The 25,015-nt window shown below is 47.2% G+C and overlaps 1 protein-coding gene across 3 annotated transcripts; it reads left to right on the forward strand.

The window, feature by feature from the left end:
- The first annotated feature begins 1,970 nt into the window (after nt 1–1,970).
- GJA5 (gap junction protein alpha 5) lies at nt 1,971–25,015 on the forward strand. 3 transcript variants are annotated; one of them, XM_082459836.1, is made up of 3 exons: nt 1,971–8,910; nt 10,592–10,691; nt 21,552–25,015. In XM_082459836.1, exon 3 carries the CDS (start codon nt 21,584–21,586, stop codon nt 22,658–22,660), a length of 1,077 nt encoding a protein of 358 aa, XP_082315962.1. In that variant the 5' UTR covers nt 1,971–8,910; nt 10,592–10,691; nt 21,552–21,583; the 3' UTR covers nt 22,661–25,015. The 3 variants fall into 3 exon arrangements, with proteins under 3 accessions (XP_082315962.1, XP_082315961.1, XP_082315963.1); XM_082459835.1 differs by lacking the exon at nt 10,592–10,691 and having other exon boundaries at nt 1,974–8,910; XM_082459837.1 differs by lacking the exons at nt 1,971–8,910; nt 10,592–10,691 and adding an exon at nt 14,653–20,306.

A 25,015-nucleotide genomic window follows, 5' to 3' on the forward strand; every position in this document is an offset into this window, starting at 1 on the left:
GCTCTCGGAGGCAAGCTGTTCCAGGATCTACAGAGGTCAGGAAATCGTGTCTTTTCCCTAGTTTTTAATAAGTTAAGCTCCAGGGACTTTCAGCTAAACGCCCTAGCAGAGGTCAGAGGGTCTATTATCAATGGATTGGCTTGTTCAGCCCCAAGGGAAGTAAGCGCCAGGTTTCCTCTATTCTTTGAGAGATCTGGCTTCTGCTGCTGAACTTGGACAAGCCGCTTCCCCACTGGGGGCCTCAGGATCCTCATCTGGTCCAGTCACTCTTTAAGGTCTCTTCAACCTCCAGTGTCCTGTTATCTGTGAGTCCTTGATACCTGTGAGACACCCTTCTAAGAAGTCATGATTCTGGATCCTAACTTTGGTCCACTCCTGCTACTGAGGAGATTCCTGCCCAGAGAAGAATTTCTAGAGCACCACTCTGCTTGAGAAGCATTTGGCTTCCCAGAGGCCTGCAGGGGGGGTGGGGGGCAGGAAACAGGGCTTTCTTTTGGTTTTCTGCTCTGGGAAGAAACTTACTAAGAGCCATCTCAGAGGGCAGATGTCCACTGGCACGTTTGTATCCAAATGAAACCCTCACCCAAAGGACCAGAAAAGGCAGGCCAGCATCAGGGATTTAGCTGTGCCCTGAAGAAATAAAAATCTCTTCTCCACTCTCAGGCATTCTCCCACTTCCATGACTCACCTCCTCTCATTCCAGAAAGTCATGCAGAGGAATTAATTTATGGGTCCTGTCCAGAGGTCTTTAAGTAAACAGTGCTACCGGTCCTTTCAGCTACCCAGACGAGCTTGATTTCAGGCCCCAGGGAGGAAGCTAATGACTTGTAGTTACTTTGCTATTGTTTTCCGAAAACAATTTGACTTCCTTTCTGATAGCTTCAGAATTCCTTCTTTACAAATTAAAGCTTTGGAGCCCAGGAAGGGCTGAGCTCACCAGCTCAGCTGCACAATGCTCCTTGCTCAGCAGCAAGATCTCCTTTCTGTGAAAAGTTCCAGAGGCTCCTGAGAGGATGGTGGGCAGGCATCTCTGGGGATGCAAGACCTGTCTGAGAATGGAAGGGACCTCTGTGTCTCTGCCTCTCTCCTGAGATCTCACCTCCATTCCAGAGCTTGCAATAGTAACGAAGGTGTATGGTGTCCAAAGAACAAATTTGCGAAGATAGTGTTATTATGACCATTTTACAGACAAGGATGTTGCAGCTCAGTAGTTTGCCCAGGATCACACAACAAGTAAGGGACAGGGTTGAGATTCCATCTCCAGCCTTCTGACTCCAAGTTATGACCTCAAAGAGGCTGTGCAGTTGCAAAGAGAGGCCATCTGTCCAGAGCTGGCAGACTGCGGTATATCATCTGAGAACTGAGCCTTCATGTTAGATCAGAATCAAAATTTGAAATCCACTGAATGTGGGATTTAAGTGATAGATTCCTGTCCATTCTCCTCCTCCTCCTCCTCCTCCACATTCTCCAAAGCTGGGGCTGGGTTGGGTCTGGTGTTGAGGGAGCTATTTTCAAACCTTCCTTCTGCCAGAGAATCCTGATGGAGGTTCTCAGCAGAGTGGCCAGTCCTTTCTTGCCATAAACTATGATCCTCACTGGCTTTCTCTGGCGGTCTGGACCCATTACAGAGATGTTTTGACTCTTTCTTATTAGGGTGCTTGTGGGGATTTTATTTTTTTATTTTTATTTGTTAAAAAAAATTTATTTATTTATTTATTTTTGGCTGTGTTGGGTCTTCGTTGCTGCACACGGGCTTTCTCTAGTTGCGGCGAGCAGGGGCTACTCTTCATTGCAGTGCATGGGCTTCTCATTGCAGTGGCTTCTCTTGCTGCAGAGCACGGGCTCTAGGCACACGGGCTTCAGTAGTTGTGGCACACAGGCTCAGTAGTTGTGGCGCATGGGCTTAGTTGCTCCACTGCATGTGGGAATCCTCCCGGACCAGGGTTTGAACCTGTGTCCCCTGCATTGGCAGGTGGATTCTTAACCACTGCGCCACCAGGGAAGTCCTGGGACTTTTATTTTTGAAGGGAAGTAGACTTTCTCACTTTTTGCTACTGTTGATTACCACTATGCCCCCCACCCCACGACTACCACCACTTAGAAGGAAAGCTGGTAACCCTCTAACCTCTTGTACTTCTTTTGTACATGTTGCTCACTTTTGCATTCATTACACTGCATTCAGCTTATTGGTGCACGGGGCTGTCTCCCAGCCATGCAGAACATCAGGTCAGAACTTGCATCTCATTTATCTTTGTATGCTCTGTCCTCACATATAGTAGGTCCTCAGTATACCTTCGCTGAATTAATGATTAGTGAATGAATGACTCTACAGAGCAGGTGCTGTTCCTGAGATCTGGGAGGAGGATGCTGTGAGGGAAGTACAAGTCTGCCTGGAAAAGCAGTTGTCACGTGCTCTCGGGGACAAAGGGAAGGTAACATGTGAATGGCCCTTTTGGATGTGTGCAGTGCACAACCTGCGTGGCCATATCTGGTGGCCTTGCTTAAAGGTGGCCCTGATAGTTATAACTATTATAATAGTGATAACACCATGTTCCACTGTTAATCTTTTATCTCTGTACAAAGTAGTCTCCCACCTATAATTTAATTTTCATCTTCAGGACAGACACATGATTCATAGTATGCTGTATGTTTGTATGTATCTATCTATATCTATTTATCTATCAATCTGTCTACCTCTCTCTATGTATTCTATATGTGTGAGAGAGAATATTTATTTAGCACTCACTATATGTCAAACATGATATATATCTCATTCGCTCTTCATAACCATACTATGAGTTTGATAGATACTAGCATTATCCTTACTTTAAAAGTGAGCCAGATGTGGCTGTCAAGGAGAAAAAAAAATTGTCCTCTGTCCTTTAGGTTCAGTAACTTGGGGGCATGTGAATTAAACTCACAAAAGAGACTAAGAGCAGAAAAAGAGATTTTTTTCATATGCATAGGGGAGCTAACAAAAGTAGTTAGCTCACTACATGGTTAAAGTTAGAGGCTTATATATTTAATTTAGGGAAGAGAGGGGTGGAGTAAAGACTTCCACAGGAAAAATAAATAGGTTTCTTTAGAAAAGACAAATAGGTTTTTAGGAGACCAAATGGGAGATAAGAAAGTTTGTGATTAGGGACTTCCCTGGTGGCGCAGTGGTTAAGACTCTGCACTCCCAATGCAGGGGGCCTGGGTTCCATCTCTGGTCAGGGAACTAGATCCCACATGCCGCAACTAAGAGTTTGCATACCACAACTAAGGAGCCCACCAACCGCAACTAAGACCCAGCGCAACCAAATAAATAAATAAATAAAAATAAATAAATATTTTAAAAAAACAACAAGAAGTTTAAAAAAAAAAGAAACTTTGTGATAATGTTTGTTTATGCAAGTAGAGTGGTCTTTCCATCTTCTTCATGGCCATGAAACTCCCTGATAATGTTCGTTTATGCAAGTAGGGTGGTCCTTCCATCTTCTTCATGGCCATGAAAGTCCCCTGGAGAGGGGATTTATAGTAGCCTCATTTCCCAGAAGTTGCTGCTTCTAGTCAGATAAGAAGGGAAGCTCCAAGAAGGCTTCTTTCTGTCTTTGATGAATCTCAAATGTCTTCAACTTAAAATAATCTTCATACCAACTTTGAGGTTCCAAATGGGTCCCCACATGGCAAAAGAGGTCCCACGGCTGCTGAATGGAGTCGAGATCTGAACCCAAGCACTCTAACCACAAGATTTTTTGCCCCAAGTTCTGTCTATTCTACCTTGAGTATTTAGCTGACTGAATGTGAGACTAACCTTTGGGGAAAACAAAACAAAACAAAACAGGGAATAGTCTTAATCTTCTAAATGCCTCTAATCCCCTTTAATAACTTGACCCCAGGAGCCAGAGCTGAATCTAGACACTAATTTGGGAGGAGATGTAAAACTTTTGCTCTTGAATTCGGTTTTGAATGTTATTGGCTAAATTATTAAGACAGCCTTGGGGTATTGTATCTCTATTTTACATGGAAGGAAATACATCTACTTTGGAGTGATTTGTCTCAGGGCACTTGGGTTAATGGCATATTTGATGGAACGTTTCTTGACCTTGTATTTTAAGAGACTTGCCAATAGATCACCTAGAACCATATCTTGGACTTGACTGAAAAAACCTTTCAAAATAAAGGTGAAGCAAACCCTTTTTAGTCCTTGTGAGGCGGGTAGGTGGGGGTAGACCAAGGATGCATCATTTGTTAGAAGAGAAAGAGGTGTGCTCCGAGTATACACTGCACACTCTAGTCACTGCTTATAATTCAACCAAAATATCATAAGACTCCCAGTCTTCTTGCTTTCAAGGACTTCTGTTCAGATCTAGAGGACAAATGCCATTCTAAGATTTCCCAGAGGAAGGTCCCAATTTTTGTCATAGGACGCAATCCTTGGACCTGGTACTCACAGAGCCCCAGTGAGGCTGCATCCAGCTGTTGCCTTTGTGTCCTGACTTCAGTGGGAGAGAATCAGGCTTGGCTGATACTGGATTCTCCCTCCTCCTCCTCCTCTTCTCATTTCCATGGAGGCTGCAGGCCCAAGTCCATCACAGAGTTCAATTTGTGAACCCAAAAGATCCCATCTGCTTTAAGCCCAAGAAGAGGTATGGATGTGACTTAGACCTTTTCTTTGGGGCTAAAACTAGAGATGTGTGGAGAGTAGGTTCATAGGCCAGAGTACCAGGGGCAAGGAAGTCTGTGTTTCTTTTGCTTTCTACTTCTTGGAACAGGGTGTTCTTGCCCATTTTAGCCACTATCTGGAAAGTAAAAGTCTTAAAGGGGACGGCTTATGCTTGTGGTGTCTGAATCTCCACTGGCAGAAAAGTGTGACCTCAGCCCACGTACCAGGGCTCCAATTACCATTTATGCCCTCCAGTGAGGCAGGGGTGGGGGGACTCATCACTCTCCCATGTAGATGCTGGCAGAACTTATTTGCATGCGTTATCCTGTAGGCACTAAGGGAAGTGGTTCTTTAAACATCTGGACCTCAGCGTCTTGGGAAGGAAACTCATAGAGTCAGAGATTCATTGGATAGAGGAGACATTAAAAGATTTGTTCATTTGCCCTCTTGTCTATAAGGAGACGCAAAAAAGATGCACTTTTCAAAATGCCACCTTTAAAAGAGTCGTAGAAAAGGTGACTGTGTCTCTTCCTGGAAATCTCAGATGATGCAGGACCACCCTCACGGTCATGGTCAAAGACAATCTCTCCTGCTAGGGCTTCCTGTGCCGTCTGCAGGCCTGTTTGCTCCCAGCTGGAGGGCCCTGTGCTCCCCTCTCTGACCAGATAAACGGGTTTCATGAGAATTTCCTCTACAGCCATGGGGAGAAAGTGCCTGGCCTTTAGCATCAGGCAGACCTTTTCTCCACCTATTAACTGAATAATCTTGGGCAAGTTGCTAAACTTCTCTGAGTCTGAATTTTCTTTTCTGTAGAATGGAAATAATAACATAGTATCTAACTTGCAGTGTTGTGAGGTGAGAATGCCTGGTACATAGAAGGCCTTCAGTAAATGTGCCTTTCCCTTTCCCCTTCATTACAGCACAGCAAAGACATTGCTCTATATGAATCTGTTTTCCAAATGATTTTTCCTTACATAATTTAACAGTTTGTTACATCATTATGCATTGAGGACAAATACATATAGATACTGCCATTTATACTAATTGTTTTGTCTGAATAGCTCTTTTCTGCAACTAGAATGTCAGCTTCTTGTGGACAAGGGATGGTCTTGCCTCCCACTTAGCGTAGGCTGGGCCCATAGGAGTGGCCAATGAATTCCTATCCAGGAGACCCTGATGGATGGTTCAAGTGAGCTTTAGAAGGTCATCTTTCGGTCTTTTCCTCTCCAAGTACAATAATGTGAAGTGTGCCTAGCACAAAGCCTAGCATATGGTGAATGTAGAATGAAGTCCATTTTGCCATCTCACTTCTACAGCTTTCCTTACAGGTATTCTTTGACCAGATTTTGGCTTCCTCTCTAAATCCTCTGAGTTCTCCATATTTTTTAATGAGTGGAACACAGACCTTGGCACCCCTAAGACCCTTTCTTAAGCTGAACGTGAGAATGAAGGGGAGGACATGACAGAACCTCTGTGCCCACCCCTGGCTCTTTGCCTACACCTTCTTTTCTGGGGCATCAGGCATCTGTTCATGGCATCCTTCTTAATATGTGGTGATAGCCAGATTCAGCCCCTTTAGACAATCACCTTGGATCTATAGCCCAAATGACAAAAGTTTCCTAACTTTTGTCAGAGGCCTTATGGTGAGGAATAAACCAGAGTTCTGAAGACCTTGCCAAAGCAGCTTAGCTTTGGGCCATAAAATACATTCTGTCCTAGATGCCATCTTGAGCAGAGTACCTGGCTGGAGGGCTGCTCGACTTCGTTGAGTTGGGATGATCTGAGTTCAAGAACTCAGTCTTCTCTCAGCACTTACTTGGACTTCCTGGATCACCTCTAGCAACCCATCTAGTTTCTTCACTGTCTTATTCTCTACCTGCCAAGCAGAGTGGAAGCATTTATTTTCTGTGCCCTGTACTTGCTCCAGGATCTTGGGTGTACCTACATCTCGGCAATTCTTCCCTTCTGGGCACTCAGAGGAAAATGGCATTCTCCCTTCATCTTCAGCCATGCCCTCAGCTGGACCCTCCTTTGACAGCTGATGATCTAGGAGTTAATACTCCACTAAAACTTCCCCACTCTCAGATTATCCTTCAACTGAGACTTACGGGTTCTTTAACTGGCCATCTCCTGGCTGAAGACAATAAGGTATTCCCAGGAACCCGCAGCCTTTTCGAGTGACTGAGATGTAAGGACAAAGCCATAGCGTGGTGAAAATCTCTGCTTTGGAGAGGAAACTGGATATCACCAGGGCTCCCTATGTTTCACATGTTGAATTCTATCCCAGGAGTTTGCACCAGCTATGGGAAGTACAGGCAGGAGGAGGCAGGCATTGCATTGTATTGTATTGCATTGCATTGCATTGCATTGCATTGTATTGTATTGCATTGCATTGCATTGCATTGCATTGCATTGCATTGTATTGTATTGTATTGTATTTTGCAGTCACAGCCACAACACTTACCATGTACCAGACATTGTTCCAGGTGCCTTACACATCTGCATTAGTCCTCATGATGACCCTAGGAGGTAGTTATTATTATCCCTAATTTACAGTTGAGGGAACTAAGAGGCATAGAGTTTATGCTAACTTGCCCACTGTTACATAGCTGGTAAGTCGTAGAGACAGGATTCAAACCCAGACAGTCTGGCCCCAGCATCTGCTCTGAAGCTACATAGGAAAAAAGATGGGGAAACTCTGGCTAAGGAATCAAGAATCTTGAGTTTGTTTTCAGCAGGGCTGCTGTCTCCCTAGACACAGGAAATTTGGCCCCATGTTCTTTCCCCTCTTGCTGACCCCAAGCTTATTCACCCGTGAAAAATATCACCCACTAAAGAAACAAAGTTTTGCAAACTGTTGGAATATTTGTAAATATATGTGAACGTGATGATGTGGAGCAAAGGAGTGGATCTGGGTTCTGGTCCTGCCTCTGCCATGTACTATGTGTGACACTGACAAGTGGCCTTGAGTCTTTGGGCCTCAGTTTTCCTGGCTGTCCCAGATGATCTCTGGGGTTTTCTTCCAGCTCTCACAATCTGTGGGCTCTCGGTCATTGGTTTGTCTGATTTCAGTCCGCTCGTGGTCACCTCTGTCGCTGGCTTTTATCACAGTCTAACTGGGTCCATGGTTAAGCATATAAGTTGAGGAGTTGAGGAAGGGAGTTGAGAATGAGGGGAGCTTGAGGGTAGAGATGCCTCACAGTTTCCAAATTTGCCCACCTGTGGCATGTGATTGAATAAGAGACAGCCTTACTTCCGTCAGCCCAGTTCCAGCTGGGAGGCCTGTATGCTTTTGTGGAAAGAGCAAAGAGGTGACTTTCGGCATTGGCTAAAACTTCGAATCCGGACTCTCCCGTTTACTAACTGGGTCACCATGATCATGTTACCATGATCACGATTTCTCTGAACCTCAGTTTCCTCAAATGTGAAATGTAGAAATGTCTACCTTGAGAACTGGACATTGGAATGATTAAGTGAAATAAAAATATTATATCTATATCCGTATCCATAGCTCTCTCACCCCTAGCCCAGTGCCTGGCACATAGAAAGCACTCTCTTTTCATTAGAGGAGAAGGAGGAAGTAGTCCTGGGCAGTGGAGATGCCCTCTCCCTGCCCTCTTGAGCTTTCAGGTTACCTCTGGTGTCTATTCTGGGTGTGGGTGCTTGTGATTTGTGAGCCTCAGCTCACTCGTGTGGGCATAGTAGAGGTTCCCCAAAAGACCTGCTCTGTGAATGGGCACTCTTTTTTTCTGACGACAGGAAAAGGATGGGGAAGAGGGATCTCCAGGGTAATGCCAGTTTTCCCGCTGAAGCCCCAGGAAAGTGGCCCGGCAGAGGGTGAGCAGGCAAAGGCTAGGGAGGTGGTGCACCACCAGCCGGAGGGAGAGGGGGCCAGCTCGAGGACTGTGGCGACAATGACAGGGGCAGGGCAGAGGGGGAGGAGGAGGAGGGCTCAGTCTCCTTCTGGGGAGAACGCGGTGAGGAGAGGCTGCAAGGAGGTAGAGGGGAGAAAACTTTTTAAATGAGCAAAGATTCTAGGAGCACAAGAGAGAGAGGGGAGGGAGGGATCTCGAGAGGGAAGGGGGAGGAGAGAGAAAGAGTAGGAAGAAGTGGGCGGAGGGAGGGTGACAGATAGCGATTAAAAAGAGGGTGGGAGGGGAACGACCGACAGGCTGGAGAGCAAGGAAGAGTGGGCAGCGGGGGAGAGGCGGCCAGAGAACCAAGAAGCCAACTGGAATTCCAGACAGGAGGAAAAGAGGAAGGTAAGGGGAAACTTGAATTTTAAGAGATAAAACTACCAGTTGATGGGAGAGAGGCAGAGAGAGAGCCTTGAATCTCCAGCCTTGTTGCTGGATCACAACAAAGCTCTCTCTCTGCACCTGTGGGTTTCCTCCCTACCCCTCTCACCAGTCCCTGTGATGGTGAGCTTTGGGTATATTAAAGAGAACAGCTTATGAAGCAGCAGATAAATCACTTACTCGATTTAGAAGGAGCTGTAGAAATGCAAGTGGAGGGCCTTTGCCGTCCATCTACCTCTCACAGATGCGCCGTGCTCTAGGGGCATCTTACAAGCAGGACACCAGGTCATTTCCAGGCACTTTTGTGAAGATTGGAATTGGCCCTTTAAAAACCCAAGCCATCGCTGTTTTACCATGCTTCCTCTAGGCTTGGAATTCTTTTTGAAATGCTTTCCACAGCATCTAGGAAAGTGTTTTGATTTTTTTCCCCCTAGGGCATGTTGGATGGTTTAAAAATATTCCCTGCTTAGTTTCCTGCAGAGTATCATGTCCCCGCTGTCCATTGTGAGCAATCTGGTCACTTGCTGTTGGAGGAAAGAGGCTGGTGAGACCCGGAGAGGAAGCCGGGGAGAGGTGCCCACCGGAAGGTCTCCTTTCCTCTTGGGCGCAGGGCAGGAAGGTTCCTGACAGCCCCTTGATCTCCCTTCCAAGCATGTGGTAAAGGAGCCCGGACTCAGGGCCCAAGAGACCTGGGCTCTTGTGCACTGAGGGGCTGTGTGACCTTGGGCCAGACAGTTTCCCCTTCTGGGCCTCAGTTTCCTCATCTATAAAATGAAAGGTTTGAAGTAGCAGGATCCCTCTGGTTCCCTTCAACAGTAACACTGTCCAAGGCTGAGATTCCTTAGCTCACATGCACCTCAGAACCACTACAAAAGGGAAGGCTGACACAGGATTTTACATCCTTACTGTGCCTTTGTTCAGTTTTTCCTTCGTCCCCCCTCTCAGTATCCTGTCATGATGGAGGAGTCCCTGCTTCTGACTCTTCAGCATCTCACTGGGCTGTCTCCTGAGCACAGCTCTGGCACACCGGCTCCGACTGGCCTAAGAGAAGGAAGGGCAGCGTGAGGGGCACCGGGCAGGGAGTCGGGAGGCCTGGGAGGAAGCCAGTGACACCGAACAGAGAAGAGACCAAGGCCACCTCCATCTGCCTGGGGTGGTGGGTTCACGGCTGGGGACACAAGCTGGTCTTTAGAAGCATCCTAGCCTAACTTTCACATCATCAGGCCAAGTGGTCTCCATCTCTTCCACCCACTAACCCTGGAGTCACAGCCCAGCCCAGACCCTGTTCTCGCGGGACAGCTCTCTCCACCCTCCGGCCAGGTTCCCCGCGGTGGCATTGCTGTCCAGAGCCTTCTCCCCTCGCTGACCCTCCAAGCCTTTTCCTCACTCAGCAGCTGTAGAGCAGCTCCAGTGACCACTGGGCATATGGCAGGCAGTACCGGGACGTGTGTTTCCCGGCTTCCAAACTGGCACCCTCAGGGCATCCCCTCCCCAAGACTCGTGAAGTTCAGATCCCCATGGCAGTAACACAGCTGTGTTGCCCAGCTTGGCCGCTGGCTTGGAACCCCAGAGATGTTCTTGCTGGGCTGTTGAGACTGGCTATTGTTCTTGTCTCCTAACTGCCTCGTTCCTGTCCCCCTGCCAGGTACTGGTCTAAAGTCCTAGGCCATTAGAGCTGGAAGAGGTCTCCTAGATTGCCAGTCAACTTCTTCTTTGACAAATAAGGAAAACAAGGCCCAGAAAAGGCAAGTGACTTGCTGGAGATGACACAGTGAGTCAGGGCCAGTTCAGCTGGGAGAACATCCCGCTCTGTTCGCTCACAGCTAGCGCTCTTCTGCCTTCCGTCCTTGGCTGTGTTTTCTGAGCCTCCATTTCTCCCCAAACCTCCCTGCTTCTTGCATGTCAGCATCTCTATAATCCTGCTTCCTGGCAGTGACACCACCTGCCCACCTGCTCGTCCTCATCTCCGCCGGCTGGTGGGGGACACATGCAGCGGAGGGTTCTGGGTTCTCGCAGCCAGCCGGGCTATCACAGGGCAGCCTGGCCTCTTGGGTCCTGGCTGATCCCTGCTCTGGGCCCAGCCAGTTAACACAGGGCAGGGAGCCTGTCTGTGTGGATCAGTCAGGACAGGAATTAGAAGACCTGCAGTCCTCAGGGCCAGGGAGACCCAAGGCCCAGGCTCTGCCTTCTGTCCCAGGAAAGATCTCCCCCACCGGGGAGTCCAGCAACTCTCTGTTTGAACTGGCTCCTCTCTGGGCTCCAGGATTGAACTGACTGAAGGGGAGAGATGCCCACTTTCCCAGGAAAGCTTCAGTTCTCCTAGGAAGGAAGGTGACTTCCTTTCTACAGTCAGAAGCTGCTGGCTCCTGGCAAATGACAGCTTGATGCCACTTTGTGAATCAATTGTTTCTGACATGTTAGCAAATCATGGGGAAGAAAAATTCAGCCTTCAATAATCCACCCCCCTTCATAAGGAAAGGGAGTCAGGAGGTCTCAGAATCAGAGGTCTTGAAATAACACAGAGGGATCTTAGAGTTTATCTGATTCAGGGGTAAGGCAGAAGGGAGGGCCTAGGCGTTTGGAATCACATTTGTGTTAGAATTTCAGCTGTGTAAACCTTGGGAAAATTATTTAATGTCTCCAATCCTCAGTTTCTTCATCTGTCAAAGAGGTTAATAATAAATAATTTCCTTGTAAGGTTTTTCTGAAGATTAAATAAAATAATGTATTTTAAATGGTTACCACATAGGAAGTGCTCAATGAACAACAAAACAATAGAGTGGAATCCAGGTCACCTGGTGCTCAGTCCAAGTCTCTTTGAATTGAGTCTCATTTGATGCAAAGGCCTTTCCACAGTGAAGGCTCACCATGACATGAAATTCTGAGAAGGTACTGCTTGGTTTTTATGACCACAGATTTTTTTTCTGGGTTGACTTTTGCTGACCTCTAAGTTGGGAGTCAGAATATCTGGATTCGCCTCTTGGCTTTGCCACTAATTTGCCATACTATCGCAACTGGGCAAGTCACAAACTCCCCAGATGTTCTAACTTAGAGCTGGAAAAGGCCTTAGCAACCATTCAGCTCAACCACTTAGTTTTACCCATGAGTGAACTCAGGCTCAGGGAGGGGGAATGTCTTGACCAGAGTCACAAAGAAATAGCTGGAACCAGAAAGAGCCTCTCTTCTGAGGCTCTTGTCCACAGAGGACTTCGAGAATCTTAATCCAACCTGGCATCTTCATGATTCAGGACTTCGGGAGCGGGCAGGTGTGTTTAGGGGTCAGGATGCCTCTTTGCCTCAGATCACAGAGTAGACAACCTCCTATTTCTCTTTCAAGTAGAACTGAGCCAGCTTCAAACCTACACATGTGGACATGCCTTTGGATTGGTGATCAGATTCCAAAGTGCTGCAGCTCCTCAGAAGGAGGGAATTATATGAAGCACATATTTTATAATAGGGACTCCTATGGAGTCCATCTCCAGGCCCCAAAGCTCGAGTTAAAGAAAAGTTCGGGGGCAGGCTCGACCAATTACAAGAACACGAGGGGCCTGATTGGAGTGGGACTCTATACCTCCCTTCCTCTCCACCCCGCCTCTCTTCTTTCCACCTAGTGAAATAACTGATTTAGAGTTAAATTAATATCCTTCCCATTGCCAGTGTTTTCCCCACCTCTGATAGTCACCCTCCCCCACTTGGTGGCACATAGGGCGTCCTTGCTGTGTGCCTCTAACCGGCCTGATGCATGTCAAATGCTGCATCAAGTTGACTAGTTGGGTCAAGTTTGAGAGGAGTTTTTACTGGAAATGGCAGAAAAGAAAACAAGGAACTAACATTACTGAGTGTCTACTATGTGCCAATTACTGTTCTAGATGTTTCCACTTATTCACACATTGTTTAATCCCCATGAGTAAACATTCCCCTTTTTTCAGATGAAGAGGAAACTGAGAGGTTATGTTACTTGCCTGAGGTCACACAACTAGAGGGTGATGGAAGCAAGGTTCGAATCCCACTCTTCCTAGGAACCACGAGTCCCACCACCTAACTCTTTCTGTTCCCATTGCTCTTGTTACGACCTGACATCAATGGAACACCAGAGCCTGCTGTTTGGCCAGCCAAGAACCCGGCAGTCGACACTGCCGCAGCCAAGAACACTTACTGGCTAAAAAAGGAAATAACTTTCTATATGTGAATTCTGGCCAAATGGTGGCAGATGCTGAAGAGTCTGGGAATCCTGACCACTCTGGGCTGAGGGCCTCCACGTGGTCATCAATTCTAGGAACAGCTTATGCAAGGGATGGCCAGTCAACAAGCCAGAGGCTGAAAGGAAAAACCCTGGGCCTCTTACGGGAAAAGATCTGCTTGGGGAGTTAAGACACTGGAGCTCTGGTCACAGGTTTGTCACCAGCTGTCAGTCCTATCAGTCCTAGGGCCTCTTTGCTTTCCTTTCCCTTTAAGAGACACAGAGAGAAAGGCAGGAGCCAGGCAGACCAGGTTCAGGTCCCTGATGCAGCATTTGCTACTTGTGTGACTCCGTACATGTTACTTAAATTCTGAGTCTCAGTTTTCTCGGCTGTAAAATGGAATAATACTGCTTTCCTGGCAGGGCTGAAGTAACGGTTAGAAAGTAATGTTAATGTCATGTAAGGGTTAGAAAGTATAGCTGTAAAATGCTTCACACATGGAAAACACTCAACTTAGTGATATCTGTTATTATGATTACTTAACTTCCCCGGACCCTTGTCTTCATCTTGTACAGAAATAAGGGGTTGAGTTCGATTGATCCCTAGATTCCTTTTAGCTCTACTGTACTATGAATCAATGACAAGATGTTGGAAATAATAAAGCATTTCCTAAATATAATTTTCGTTAATAACTGCATAGGTATTAATCAACCCCTTCCGGTAATTAATAAAGACCTCCTGATATTTCATTGTATTTGAATATCTCCATTTGCCAGCCCCTCCCATCCATTCCTTGTAAATATGTCTCCTTCTAACTTTTTAAGAAGAAAATTACTTATCCTAGCATAATTCTCTTTCTCTACTTTGCCTGCTCCCTTCAACCTCCTTGGCTTTGAAACAACTGTCAGCCAGCAGGATCTCTGAGTGGACCACTCTCTCCTTGCCAGAATCAAATAATTAAATTTAAAGAGGAGTTAATTATCTGCCCTTGGCTGGAGGAGCAGGAAAACTAAAGTGATAGTTAATCTTGTCCATCTGTCTCTTTTTCCCTCTCTCTCATCTCTAGCTCCCTCTCCCCTCTCTAGTGGTCAAGGTTCAGGGGTGCAGGCCCCCTCTGGACTTCTCATTCTGAGAAAGTTGCCCACACTGCCCAACTCAATGGCTGTAGGTATATCATACATCTATCTGGTTGAAGTAGCTACCCCAAACCTAAATCAGGAAAAGAAAGAAAATTCTAAATGTAAGAATTACCCTTAACCATGCACAAATCAACTCCCTATTCTAATAGTTATCTCACAAATATCCCTGTGGCAGTTATCTCATGTAAAAGAGGCCAGACTTTGGTGAGTAAGGATTTTCAAAGAAAGGAACTTAAGGCGATTTAGATAGAATCTAGTACAGTTCTTAAGGCAGGGCCATCACTGTCAGGAAAGACAACAGCTGGCTTTGATGCCAACTTCACCACTTACTAGCAAGTCATCCTCAAGCGATTTTGCTCAAAACACCGTCTCTGAGCCTAGGGGCCAGTCCCTAGTTCCTCCAATTATTGTGAGAATCAAATGAGAACATATATATCAAGAAACTTGCAGAGTGTCTGGCACATAGAAGGGTCTCAATAAGTGTTAGCTTTCTTATAATTATTGTTATTATCACCTAGATTCAAATCCTCTTTTTGTGTAACTCTGGGTAAACTAGCAAATGAAGCTGAGAATCTCGAAGGATAATAAAGATTAATGAGGTAGCTGAGGCTCAAGACCACTCTCTCATGTAATCCTCCCTACATATCCATTGTAGGGAGAAACTACTGGGGTGAGGGAAAATTAGAAAAATGTACATTAATGAATAAGCTCCAAAAGAGTTCCGAGATGATGGCTATAGTTGGCGCTTCACTTTATAAAGCCACCTTTGATGTCTGGTGTAGCATTGGGGTTCATAAACACTTTCTGAACTGAGCTGCACTGACATGATACTGTGTCTAAGGCATCCTTTAAGTGAGGCCCTTTGGGTCCTTTCACAACAGAATTCTCTTCATTGGGAAGCAAGTCAACCCTGCCCTTGCCGCATTCCACTGTATGGTGAGAGGAATTATAGCACGGGCCCAGGGGATTGTTGTTATTACTGTGAGTAACAATCTTTATTGAGAACCAGAGGTCTGTTAGAGACTATCCAGTACATGTGTCACTGTCCGGAATTAGACTCAGCCTCTGCAGAGTGGTCTTAAAATCTAATGTTGACAAACTTGGGTGAGTTTCCCAGTGATCTGTCGGGGAGGCAGAGAAGGAATAGCCCACGGTGACCAAGTCTCTGCTCTAGACGTGTTCAGTCCTGCTCAGCCAAGTGGAGGACTCTCTCATGGGCAGAAGGACGGCTCAGTGGCTTTTCTTTCCCTGGTGTCCTGGTCACCATAATCATTGCGCAGGTGTCCCTAGGCCAGCTTCCCAGGGAGGTGCCTCTAGTGGCATTAGGTGTTTTGAGTGACCTGAATGCTGTCATTCATCCACCGTTGTTTCTAAAAAGTACACGAATCAACCTATCAGGTGCAGGGCACGATATTAAGCAGTAAGGGGGAAGAGAGGGTAGGGCGATTTCAGGGGCAGGATCCAGTGATGAATGGTTATGGGGCTTGTCTTCAAGGACTCAGGGTTGAGTTGGAGAGATAATACACACTCAGCAGAGCAAATAAGTCTCCTTAGGTGTGTGAAATCCCAATGGTTTTACAATTTAACCCAAGGCCCAGCTGCTGACTTGGGGGGACACAGAAATTGTTGTCAAATAGTATGTTGTAAGGGCTGTTATATTTGGTTTCAGAGGACAGAACTAGAATCAACAGAAGGAAGAGAATTTTCAAGGCCTCCCCATGGTAGCTTCTTGCTCACTCGCAACATGCCTTCTTGGGCAGGAGAGACAGGGGTGCAGTTTCAGCTGTGTGCTGGGTGACGCGCCTGTCACCTGCAGCCTGTCTAGCTTACGCTGCAGCCATTAGTAAAGGACTGCAACGAGCAGGGTGACTACCGAGCGCGGTGCCTTACGTCCCCACCCCATTTGGGGGCTTTGTCAGAGGTAATGCAATCTTACTGCTAGACCAAACATTTTTTTTTTCAATCATTAAGAAAGCATTTATGGGCTTCCCTGGTGGCGCAGTGGTTGAGAATCTGCCTGTCAATGCAGGGGACACGGGTTCGAGCCCCGGTCTGGGAAGATCCCACATGCCGTGGAGCAACTAGGCCCGTGAGCCACAACTACTGAGCCTGCGTGTCTGGAGCCTGTGCTCCGCAACAAGAGAGGCCGTGATAGTGAGAGGCCCGCGCACCGCGATGAAGAGTGGCCCCCACTTGCCGCAACTAGAGAAAGCCCTCGCACAGAAACGAAGACCCAACACAGCCAAAAATAAATAAATAAATAAATTAATAAATTAAAAAAAAAAAAGAAAGCATTTATTATGCACCTAATGAGAAAACCTAATGCAATAAGAATACAAAGCAGAAGACAGGCTTTTGACTTTGAGAAGTCTACTACCTATCTGAGGGAAAAAGCCATTAAATCCTTGAGGGCAGGAGTCATGCCTGATCTGTTTATTAATCCAACAGATATCATTGCGTGCCTAGTATTTGCCAGGCCTGGGACCCATGAGGTATTATTTCAGTACCCAGAACAGTAGTAGACACATAGTAGGGACTCAGAAAAAATACTTGCGGGTTGGCTGATAGACAAGAAGCTTTTGTAGAACAAGTGTAAGGCAGCATATAACCCAGTGTGGGAATGTATCCTGCCTGCTGGATGGTAATTTAGCATCTTCAGAGTTCAGGAGACATCAAAGAGGGATGAGAGCAATTTGAGAAGACATCTCCATTTCCACCTAGATCTGTGGGGTCAGAAGAAGAGGTGCTGGCTATGAGTTCACGTTAATTTGGGTTGCTTTAAATTGGTTTTCTTTAAAAACATTGGCTGCCTAGGGCGGCAACAGTGCCAACATAAGGAGGGGCACTGGATTGGGAACGTAGACCCTGAATTTTATTTCTAGCCATATAATACATGCAGTAAAGGAATAAAATGATTCATGCTGACTATGCACAAAAACCTTCCTTTGGCCCTTTCCCTCTGATCCAAGTGTAATGTTACTATTACCAAACACATTCCCTAATGACTTCTCCAAAATTTTTGCTTTATCCCAGGACATGACACATTGAAAGAGGATGTGGACGGTCTTGGAATAAAGAACGTTCAGAGTTGGGATGTTCTTGTCCAGGTTCTAGGGACCATCTCCCTTTTCCTTGGGGACTTCAGAGCTTGCATCACTTGCAAAGGGCTGTAGAATTCAATTACCCAGGGCTCTATGGAGGGCCCTTGCCCCACCCTGAACCGGAGTCAACCTGCCTTACATTCCCATAGCCCCCTGTGCCTCCCAAATGTTAACACACATCGTGCTTTATTGAAATTGTGTGTTTGTTCTCTCTCCTTAATTAAGGGAAATAAAGGCAGTTAAGCTCAGTAAAGGCAGGGACTCCTTGCTTGTCTTTTTAACTGCTGAATCTTCAGTGCCATCATCACTGCGTGATACCTGGTAACTGGCAACCACTCAACAAACTTATTAAATGAATGAACGAAAGGGAAGGACATCGTAGGCAGAGGGAACATGAGGAGCCAAGATAAAGAGGTGAGAAATCGTGGGCCGTGAACACACGTGTGGGGAGTTGTGTAGCTTAAGTACTGAGTATGTGAGGGGAACAGCGGGAATAGATGGGATGACGCTGTGCTGTGGAGGGTCTCAAGTGCAAGTTAAATAGTTTGGACTTTATAAGCAGTAGGAAGCCAGTGAAGGTCACAGATAAAGCAGTGGGGTATACTACCATTTTTATTTGACAGAACTTATTCATGGCATGGGCAGCTGCCTTTGCCCCTCCTAACACACTTCCTGCCAAGAAATGGATAATAATCTACAAAGCGTTTTATGTGCTGTACACCCAGAAAACTCAATGAGTGTCTAATCTACAAGTTTCTTTGGCTGAGGTTGTCGGGGGTCCAAAGGGACCCAGAGGTGTTGGGAAACTGACTTCAGCCGGGGACCTTTCATATTATAAGCTGAGCAGCTGGAACATGATAGCAATGTTAAGTTTCTCTGACCTTGTTTGAGTCATCCAGGATGTCACAAACGAGAGGTTTTTCACCCTATATACTGCTGCCAGGGCCCACGGGGTCTGCCCTAGCCCACACCTCCCCAGCTGGTTAGTTTCTCTTGTTCTCTCCCGATGAGGCATCCTAAGACTGTCTTTCTGATATTCTGCGATGTTCCTTTCTTGTACCTGTGTTTTACTTCTTCCAGGTGGGACTCCTTGGACTACAAGTGAGGCAGTCAGCAGGCAAGCCTCTTGGCAGAACTAGACCAAAGCATCACATTCTTTGCCTTGAACTATTTTTATATTTCCTTGGGGACTTGCAAGGAATGAGTGACAGAGTCAGAAGATCAAGGGAAAAATCTTCAGGGCTTGAGGAGAGTTTGGAAAACTTGCCCCAAATCCTGGAAGAATATAACATTTGTTTCTCTCTTTCTTTTTGTTTCTTTTTGATTGCCATTTCTCTTTCCCTCTGGCTTTCTCCCCTTCTTCTCTTCCATCTGTTTCTCTCTTCTTGGTAATGCACATCTCTCTACCTTCCACTTTCTCCTATTCTTGTCCTTCCCCACCACTTTCCTTGCTAGTAATGGCTGCCTTTTATTCAGTTCTTATATTCTGAGCACTGTGCTAAGTGCTTTTTACATATCACCTCATAATACTCTATGAGCTAAATAATAGTATATCCATTTCGCAGGTGAGGAAATTGAGACACAGATCCAGTAACTTCTCCAAGCTCAGCAGATATTCACAGGGATTTGAACTCCATTTAGCTAACCCCCAGATTGACTTCCCTTAACTGTTACAGGGTCTCTTTTTTCCCATTTCCAACTCCCCCTTGTCTTTTCCCACTTTTTGCTCCTCCTCTCTCCCCTTCTCTCCCTCCCTTCTCTCTGACACTCGCCACATCCTGGCCTTCACATGTGTGCTGATGACCCTGAAGGTGCTGAACACTGTACACGTGCCCAGAAGGGATCACAGACCATTCAGACTCTTATCTAATCAGCCATTTTCCCTTTGGACTAACGCTCCACGATTTTCCACTTTTGGAGGCGATGGAGGGGGCCCTTCATCATGTGAGGAAAAGGGCAAATGTCTGATCACAAACCAGAGGAAAGGGCTCAAGACTTGGAAGGGTCTTTGATATGGAAGGGAACAGAGATAAGGCCCTTTCCGCTTGCTCACGGACTCTCTCATTCCCAGGGACTCTGTGTACTCTCAGGGTTGGGGAGTGGAGGGTTGGGAGAAGACAGAGCCTGGAGGCTGGTCTCTGTCAAGGTATCAACTCCGAAGCCAAAGCCTGGACCGTGAAATATGGAACCTCGCCCTGTCCCTCCTCAAATGCATGCGGATAGGAACCGGGATAGGATAGGAATCAGGGGCACACTGGCAGCAAAGATGTGAGGGTTAAAGTTTGAACTTGACAACCTCTAAGGTCCCATCAGAATCCGAGGTTTAAGATTCCAAGAAGAGAATGTTTACCTTCAATTCTCCCCCCCCCCTTTTTTGGTCATTCTGTTGATTAGGACTGGTTGATTAAAGGCTTAAGCCATAAGGACATTTATTGTTCATCAAGTAAGAATTCTGGAGGTAGAAGATTCAAGAGTTGATTCAGAAGCCTCAGGGCACTGGTTGGCATTTCTGAGATTCTCTGGGAAGCTTCAGGCATCTTGACTCACACAAAGTGTCCACAGGCAGGAAGTCGTGGGGGTGAAGAGGACTTCAAGTGAGGCTCTATTTACTGGGGGATGGAAAAACATTTTCTAGAGCACCCCTTCCACATCAGACTCTCCCCACACCTCACAGACCAGAACTAACTGCAGTGGAGGCTGAGAAAGTGATAGCTGGCCTTCTCACCCTGCTTATGGGACACGGCAAGGAACAGGGCATTGGTTTGCCACCGGGTAGAAAACACCAGTGCCTGCCACCCCCTCCTTCATTCACTCAACTAAGATCTACTAAGTACCCACTCTGGGCCCTGTGATGATGGTACAGAGGACAAGAGAATTCCTGTTCTCAAGGAGCTCCTACTGGAAGAACACAGACAGGCAGAGGATCACAAAACAAGATGGCAAGTGCTAGGAGAGGACTGAGTGTCCCCAGGGCCACCACAGAGCTGAAGATGCTCAGCTTGAGGAAGCAGGGAGGGCAGGGAAAGCAATGACTGGGTTAAGTTTTGAAGGGTAAATAGGATTCAGCTAGGCGTGAGGGAGCATGTAGGAGGTGGTTGAGAGGAGAGCAAGTCCTTCCAGGACTTGGCATGCTGGACACGACAAAGGTAACTGAAGGGGATAGGCAGGAAATGAGGCTGAAGAAGCATGCCAGGACCTGATGAAGGAAGGTTCTGTGTGGGACTTAAAGGTTTGGGGCGTTTATTCTGGATGTGTGGGTGAGCAGGTCTGTGTGTGGGTACCTTCTGTCTGCAGAAAGACAAGCTGAGCTGAGCATTCCAGTGCAGCTGGAATGGCTGCACTGCAGTGAAGTGTAGATCAACACTGCCAGCTGCTAACCAGCTGGGGGAACCTGTGAAACCTTTGAATGTTTTTGTTTGCCACCTCCCAATAGAGTTGGCCCATGCTGGATGGCTCTGATTGTTATTGAAATAGAAATAGAAAGAGAAAATGCTTCCTAAGGGGCCAAATTTGCCTCTCCCACCTTCACCTTTTTCTCTTCCACCTAGTTCTGGCCTCTGGAGTCAGAAAAAATATATATATATATTTTCCACCTGACAGCAGCTCAAACATATGGAACACGTGAATTATGATTTTCAGCATATCACATACCTCATCTCATTTAACCCTCAAAATCCTCTGGTGTAGCTATTCCCATTTTACAGACAAGGAAACAGACTCAGTGAGGTAAATGTCCAGAGTCACATTTGCAGGCTCCTGTCCTGTGTCCTTTCCACTACTCCAGTGTTTCTCGGGTGAGGTCCTTGGACTGCCTGCATCAGAATAACCTAGGCTGCTTGCTGCAAATCCAGATTCCTGGGGGCCATCCCAGACCTCCTGGAGTAGAATCTCTGGAGGTAACAGCACAGAACCCACATTATAACACACATCTCAGGTGATCTCTAGATCCATTAAAGCGTGGGAATCATGCTCTAATCTTGCTATCATGACTACTTTGAGTGTTCTCTTTCATTTTTGCTGGGGGTGGGGGAGGAGGAAGAGAGCTTTTTAGGTGAATCTGACTTCTAAGCTACGCTCTCTTAAGGAACGCATCGGTATGGGTCAGTGGAATCACAGAGCATGATTGGACCTTCCAGATGTTTGCAGAAAGCATCCCTCTGTTTTTCTCTCTGTCCCATTTGCAGGAGTCTTGGCGTCTGTCTTCTGCTGAGCCAGGATGGGTGACTGGAGCTTCCTGGGAGAGTTCCTGGAGGAAGCACACAAGCATTCCACGGTGATCGGTAAGGTCTGGCTCACCGTCCTCTTCATATTCCGCATGCTGGTGCTGGGCACGGCTGCCGAGTCCTCCTGGGGGGACGAGCAGGCTGATTTCCAGTGCGATACGATTCAGCCCGGTTGCGAGAACGTCTGCTATGACCAAGCCTTCCCTATCTCCCACATTCGCTATTGGGTGCTGCAGATCATCTTCGTCTCCACACCGTCTCTAGTGTACTTGGGCCACGCCGTGCACACGGTGCGCATGCAGGAGAAGCGGAAGCTACGGGAGGGCGAGAGGGCCAAAGAGGTTCGGGGCGCTGCCTCTTACGAGTACCCAGTGGCCGAGAAGACGGAGCTGTCCTGCTGGGAAGAAGTGAACGGAAGGATTCCCCTCCGGGGCAGTCTGCTCAACACTTACGTCTGCAGCATCCTGATCCGCACCACCATGGAGGTGGCCTTCATTGTGGGCCAGTACCTCCTCTACGGCATCTTCCTGGACACCCTGCATGTCTGCCGCAGGAGTCCCTGCCCCCATCCTGTCAACTGTTATGTGTCCCGGCCCACGGAGAAGAATGTCTTCATTGTCTTTATGCTGGCTGTGGCCGGACTGTCCCTTTTCCTCAGCCTTGTTGAACTCTACCACCTGGGCTGGAAAAAGATCAGACAGCGATTTGTCAAGTCACAGCAGGGCATGGCTGAGTGCCAGCTTCCTGGTCCCTCTGCCCGCATAGTCCAGAGCTGCACACCACCCCCTGACTTCAATCAGTGCCTGGAGAATGGCCCCGGGGGGAAATTCTTCAATCCATTCAGTAACAAGATGGCCTCTCAGCAGAACACAGATAACCTGGCCACTGAGCAAGTGCGAGGTCAGGAGCAGATTCCTGGAGACGGTTTCATTCATATCCGTTATGCCCAGAAGCCTGAGGTACCCAATGAAGGCTCTCCAGGTCACCGCCTCCCCCATGGCTACCAGAGTGACAAGCGCCGTCTCAGCAAGGCCAGCAGCAAGGCCAGGTCAGATGACCTATCAGTGTGACCCACCAGTGTGGCGGAACCAGGACCAGGTGGGAACGAAGGAGGCTGAGAGAGAGAAGGTGTGTCCCTTCTGACCCCATCTCTCTCATTCTCATCACTGATCTACTCAGCTTGGGCCCTGGATCTCAATGGCATTGCTCATTTTTTCCAGAAGCTATGACCAGGTCTTTGTGGGGGCAGTAAGAGACATGGCTACCTACCCAGGCTCCGCCACCCTCCACTCAGAATCCTCAGTGAAGCCTTTCATATTATTCAGTGAATGGGATAGAGGAAGGGACGGGGACCATGGCAGATCTGACCTGGGAGGGACAGCCAGAGGGATAGGATGACTGTCTACATACCAGCCACATACCAGATGGATTCTCTAAGCCCCTCTGGCGTCCTTGACCCGATCACCCTTCCTCCTGCAAGGAAGAGCCCAAAGTTCCCGGCCAGCAACAAGCATGAATCAAGGAACTTGCATTAGATGTGCTCTTGAATCTGTTGTCTCCTTGGACCGTACCTTGGGGTGGTGGTCAGGTCGCCATGGGATGCCCTTGGCTGCCCCTCCCTCTACCCAGTCTTACTTAAAAAGAGGTCCTTACAACTCGACCAGCAGCCTCAACTTTACAGGTGCCTTGGTATGCACCTCTGGCAAATGTCTCACCTTGGTGATGTTGCAGCCTTTCCTTCTGCCAGAGTGTACAGCCAGCCCGGGGAGGGGGGTGAAAAGCTCTCCTCGGGAGTCACTGTGCACACTGACCCCACTGGCTTTCCTGCCACCACATATCAACCTGCAGCTCTTTTACAGTTCAACCTGATGGTAGAAACCATCCCTTCCAGTCCTCCCTTGGCGGTCCATCCAGTGCTCCCCTAAAAACCTTATTGACCAGAATGCCCAAGAAGCCATCGTCCTCTCTCACATTCTGACCAGATCACCAGCCATGGAGGCCAGTGGAATTTCCCCAGGTCTTATTAAAACAAAGAGGGGATTGTGCTTCTCAGATTCCCCTTGGGAAAAAAAAAAATAATTCTGCTGTGAAGATAAAAATGAAAAAGGAGAGAAAATACTGGAAAACGATTTTCCCCTCCTGTTTGCTTCCCTTGCTGACTGCCAACTTAGAGTGCCAAGAGGAGGTGTGATGACAACTATGGAGGCCCCCATATCTCTCTTTCCCTGGAGGATTTAGCAGGGGCATGAAAGCAGAAAGGGAATCTCCAGCTCTCTTGGCAGGGCCCTTGTTTAAGAGCACAGAGATGCCTGTATCTCCCCAGTGCTCCTAATGAGACTGCCAAAAAAGCAGTGGGGACTACAGAAAAGCCCTGCCTTCCCAGGGACTGGCCAGGTTTCTCTCTTCAGTCCATCTGTAATAGGTGGTTGCCATTTTGGATGAAGGTAAAGGATGCTCAGAAGTGGATGCTGAAACTTATAGGGAGACAGTTACTTTTTAAGATGCATGTGTGTGTTTGTGTGTGTATGTATATGCTGATAAGGTGGGTGAAGGGGAGGGAAGTCCTGAAGTAAGGAAAGCATGCCTTAGAGACACTTGTGTCTTCCTGCCCTTTCCTCCAGATGCCTGGCAGAGGGGCTGAGCCTCACTGTTTTCGGTGTCGTTAACCTAAATAGATAGGCCTGAGAGGTTGGGACAGAGGAGGCTGAAGCCTCAGAACGAGGCTCAGCCTCTGCCCCACCTGCCCATCTCTGGGCCCCTCTGCTGATACTTGGTTGTTATTGGTGGGTGGAGAGAAGGATGAGGGTAGAGGGATGGAGGAAGCTGACTGGGATGCCGTTTAGGGAAGAATGACTGGTCATCCCAGATCCCTGGAGGGGACACCTTTTAATCTATTCTCTGGCACTGGCATTAAGACTCTCTCTCCAAAACAAAGCAAAAAAGACTCTCTTTCCTTCCATCTCTGAAGTGTGTTTGTTTTGTGAAATGAGTGTTCCTGGATTAGAAATTCTGTGAGATCAGTCCTGATGATGGGGCTTTCAGGAAGGAAAAAGGAAATAATACGTGTAGTTTGTCCTAATAAAGTCTGGCCCTACATTTATCTCTCCTTTGTGTCCCTTTCATGCTGTGACTACAAGAGAAGGATGGCAGACTTGGTGGGGGAGGGGAGCACTTGGAGCCAGTCATCAGTCAATCAGTATTGCAAAGAGATTTGTAATCACACATGCCAGCGTGAAAATCCCAGCTGCTGATTTACAGCTGGACTCCAGCAAGCTACTTAATCTCTGAAGCCTGGTTTTCTCATCTGTAAACTGAACCTAGTAATATCTACCTCATAGGTTGTTAAATGAGATACTATTTATAAAGAGTACAGCAGAGTGCCTGGGAAATAATAGTCTGTCATTAAATGGCTATTATTGTTATTA

This window comes from Balaenoptera physalus, assembly GCF_965194825.1.
Source record: "Balaenoptera physalus genome assembly, chromosome: 1".
Lineage (NCBI taxonomy): Eukaryota > Metazoa > Chordata > Mammalia > Artiodactyla > Balaenopteridae > Balaenoptera > Balaenoptera physalus.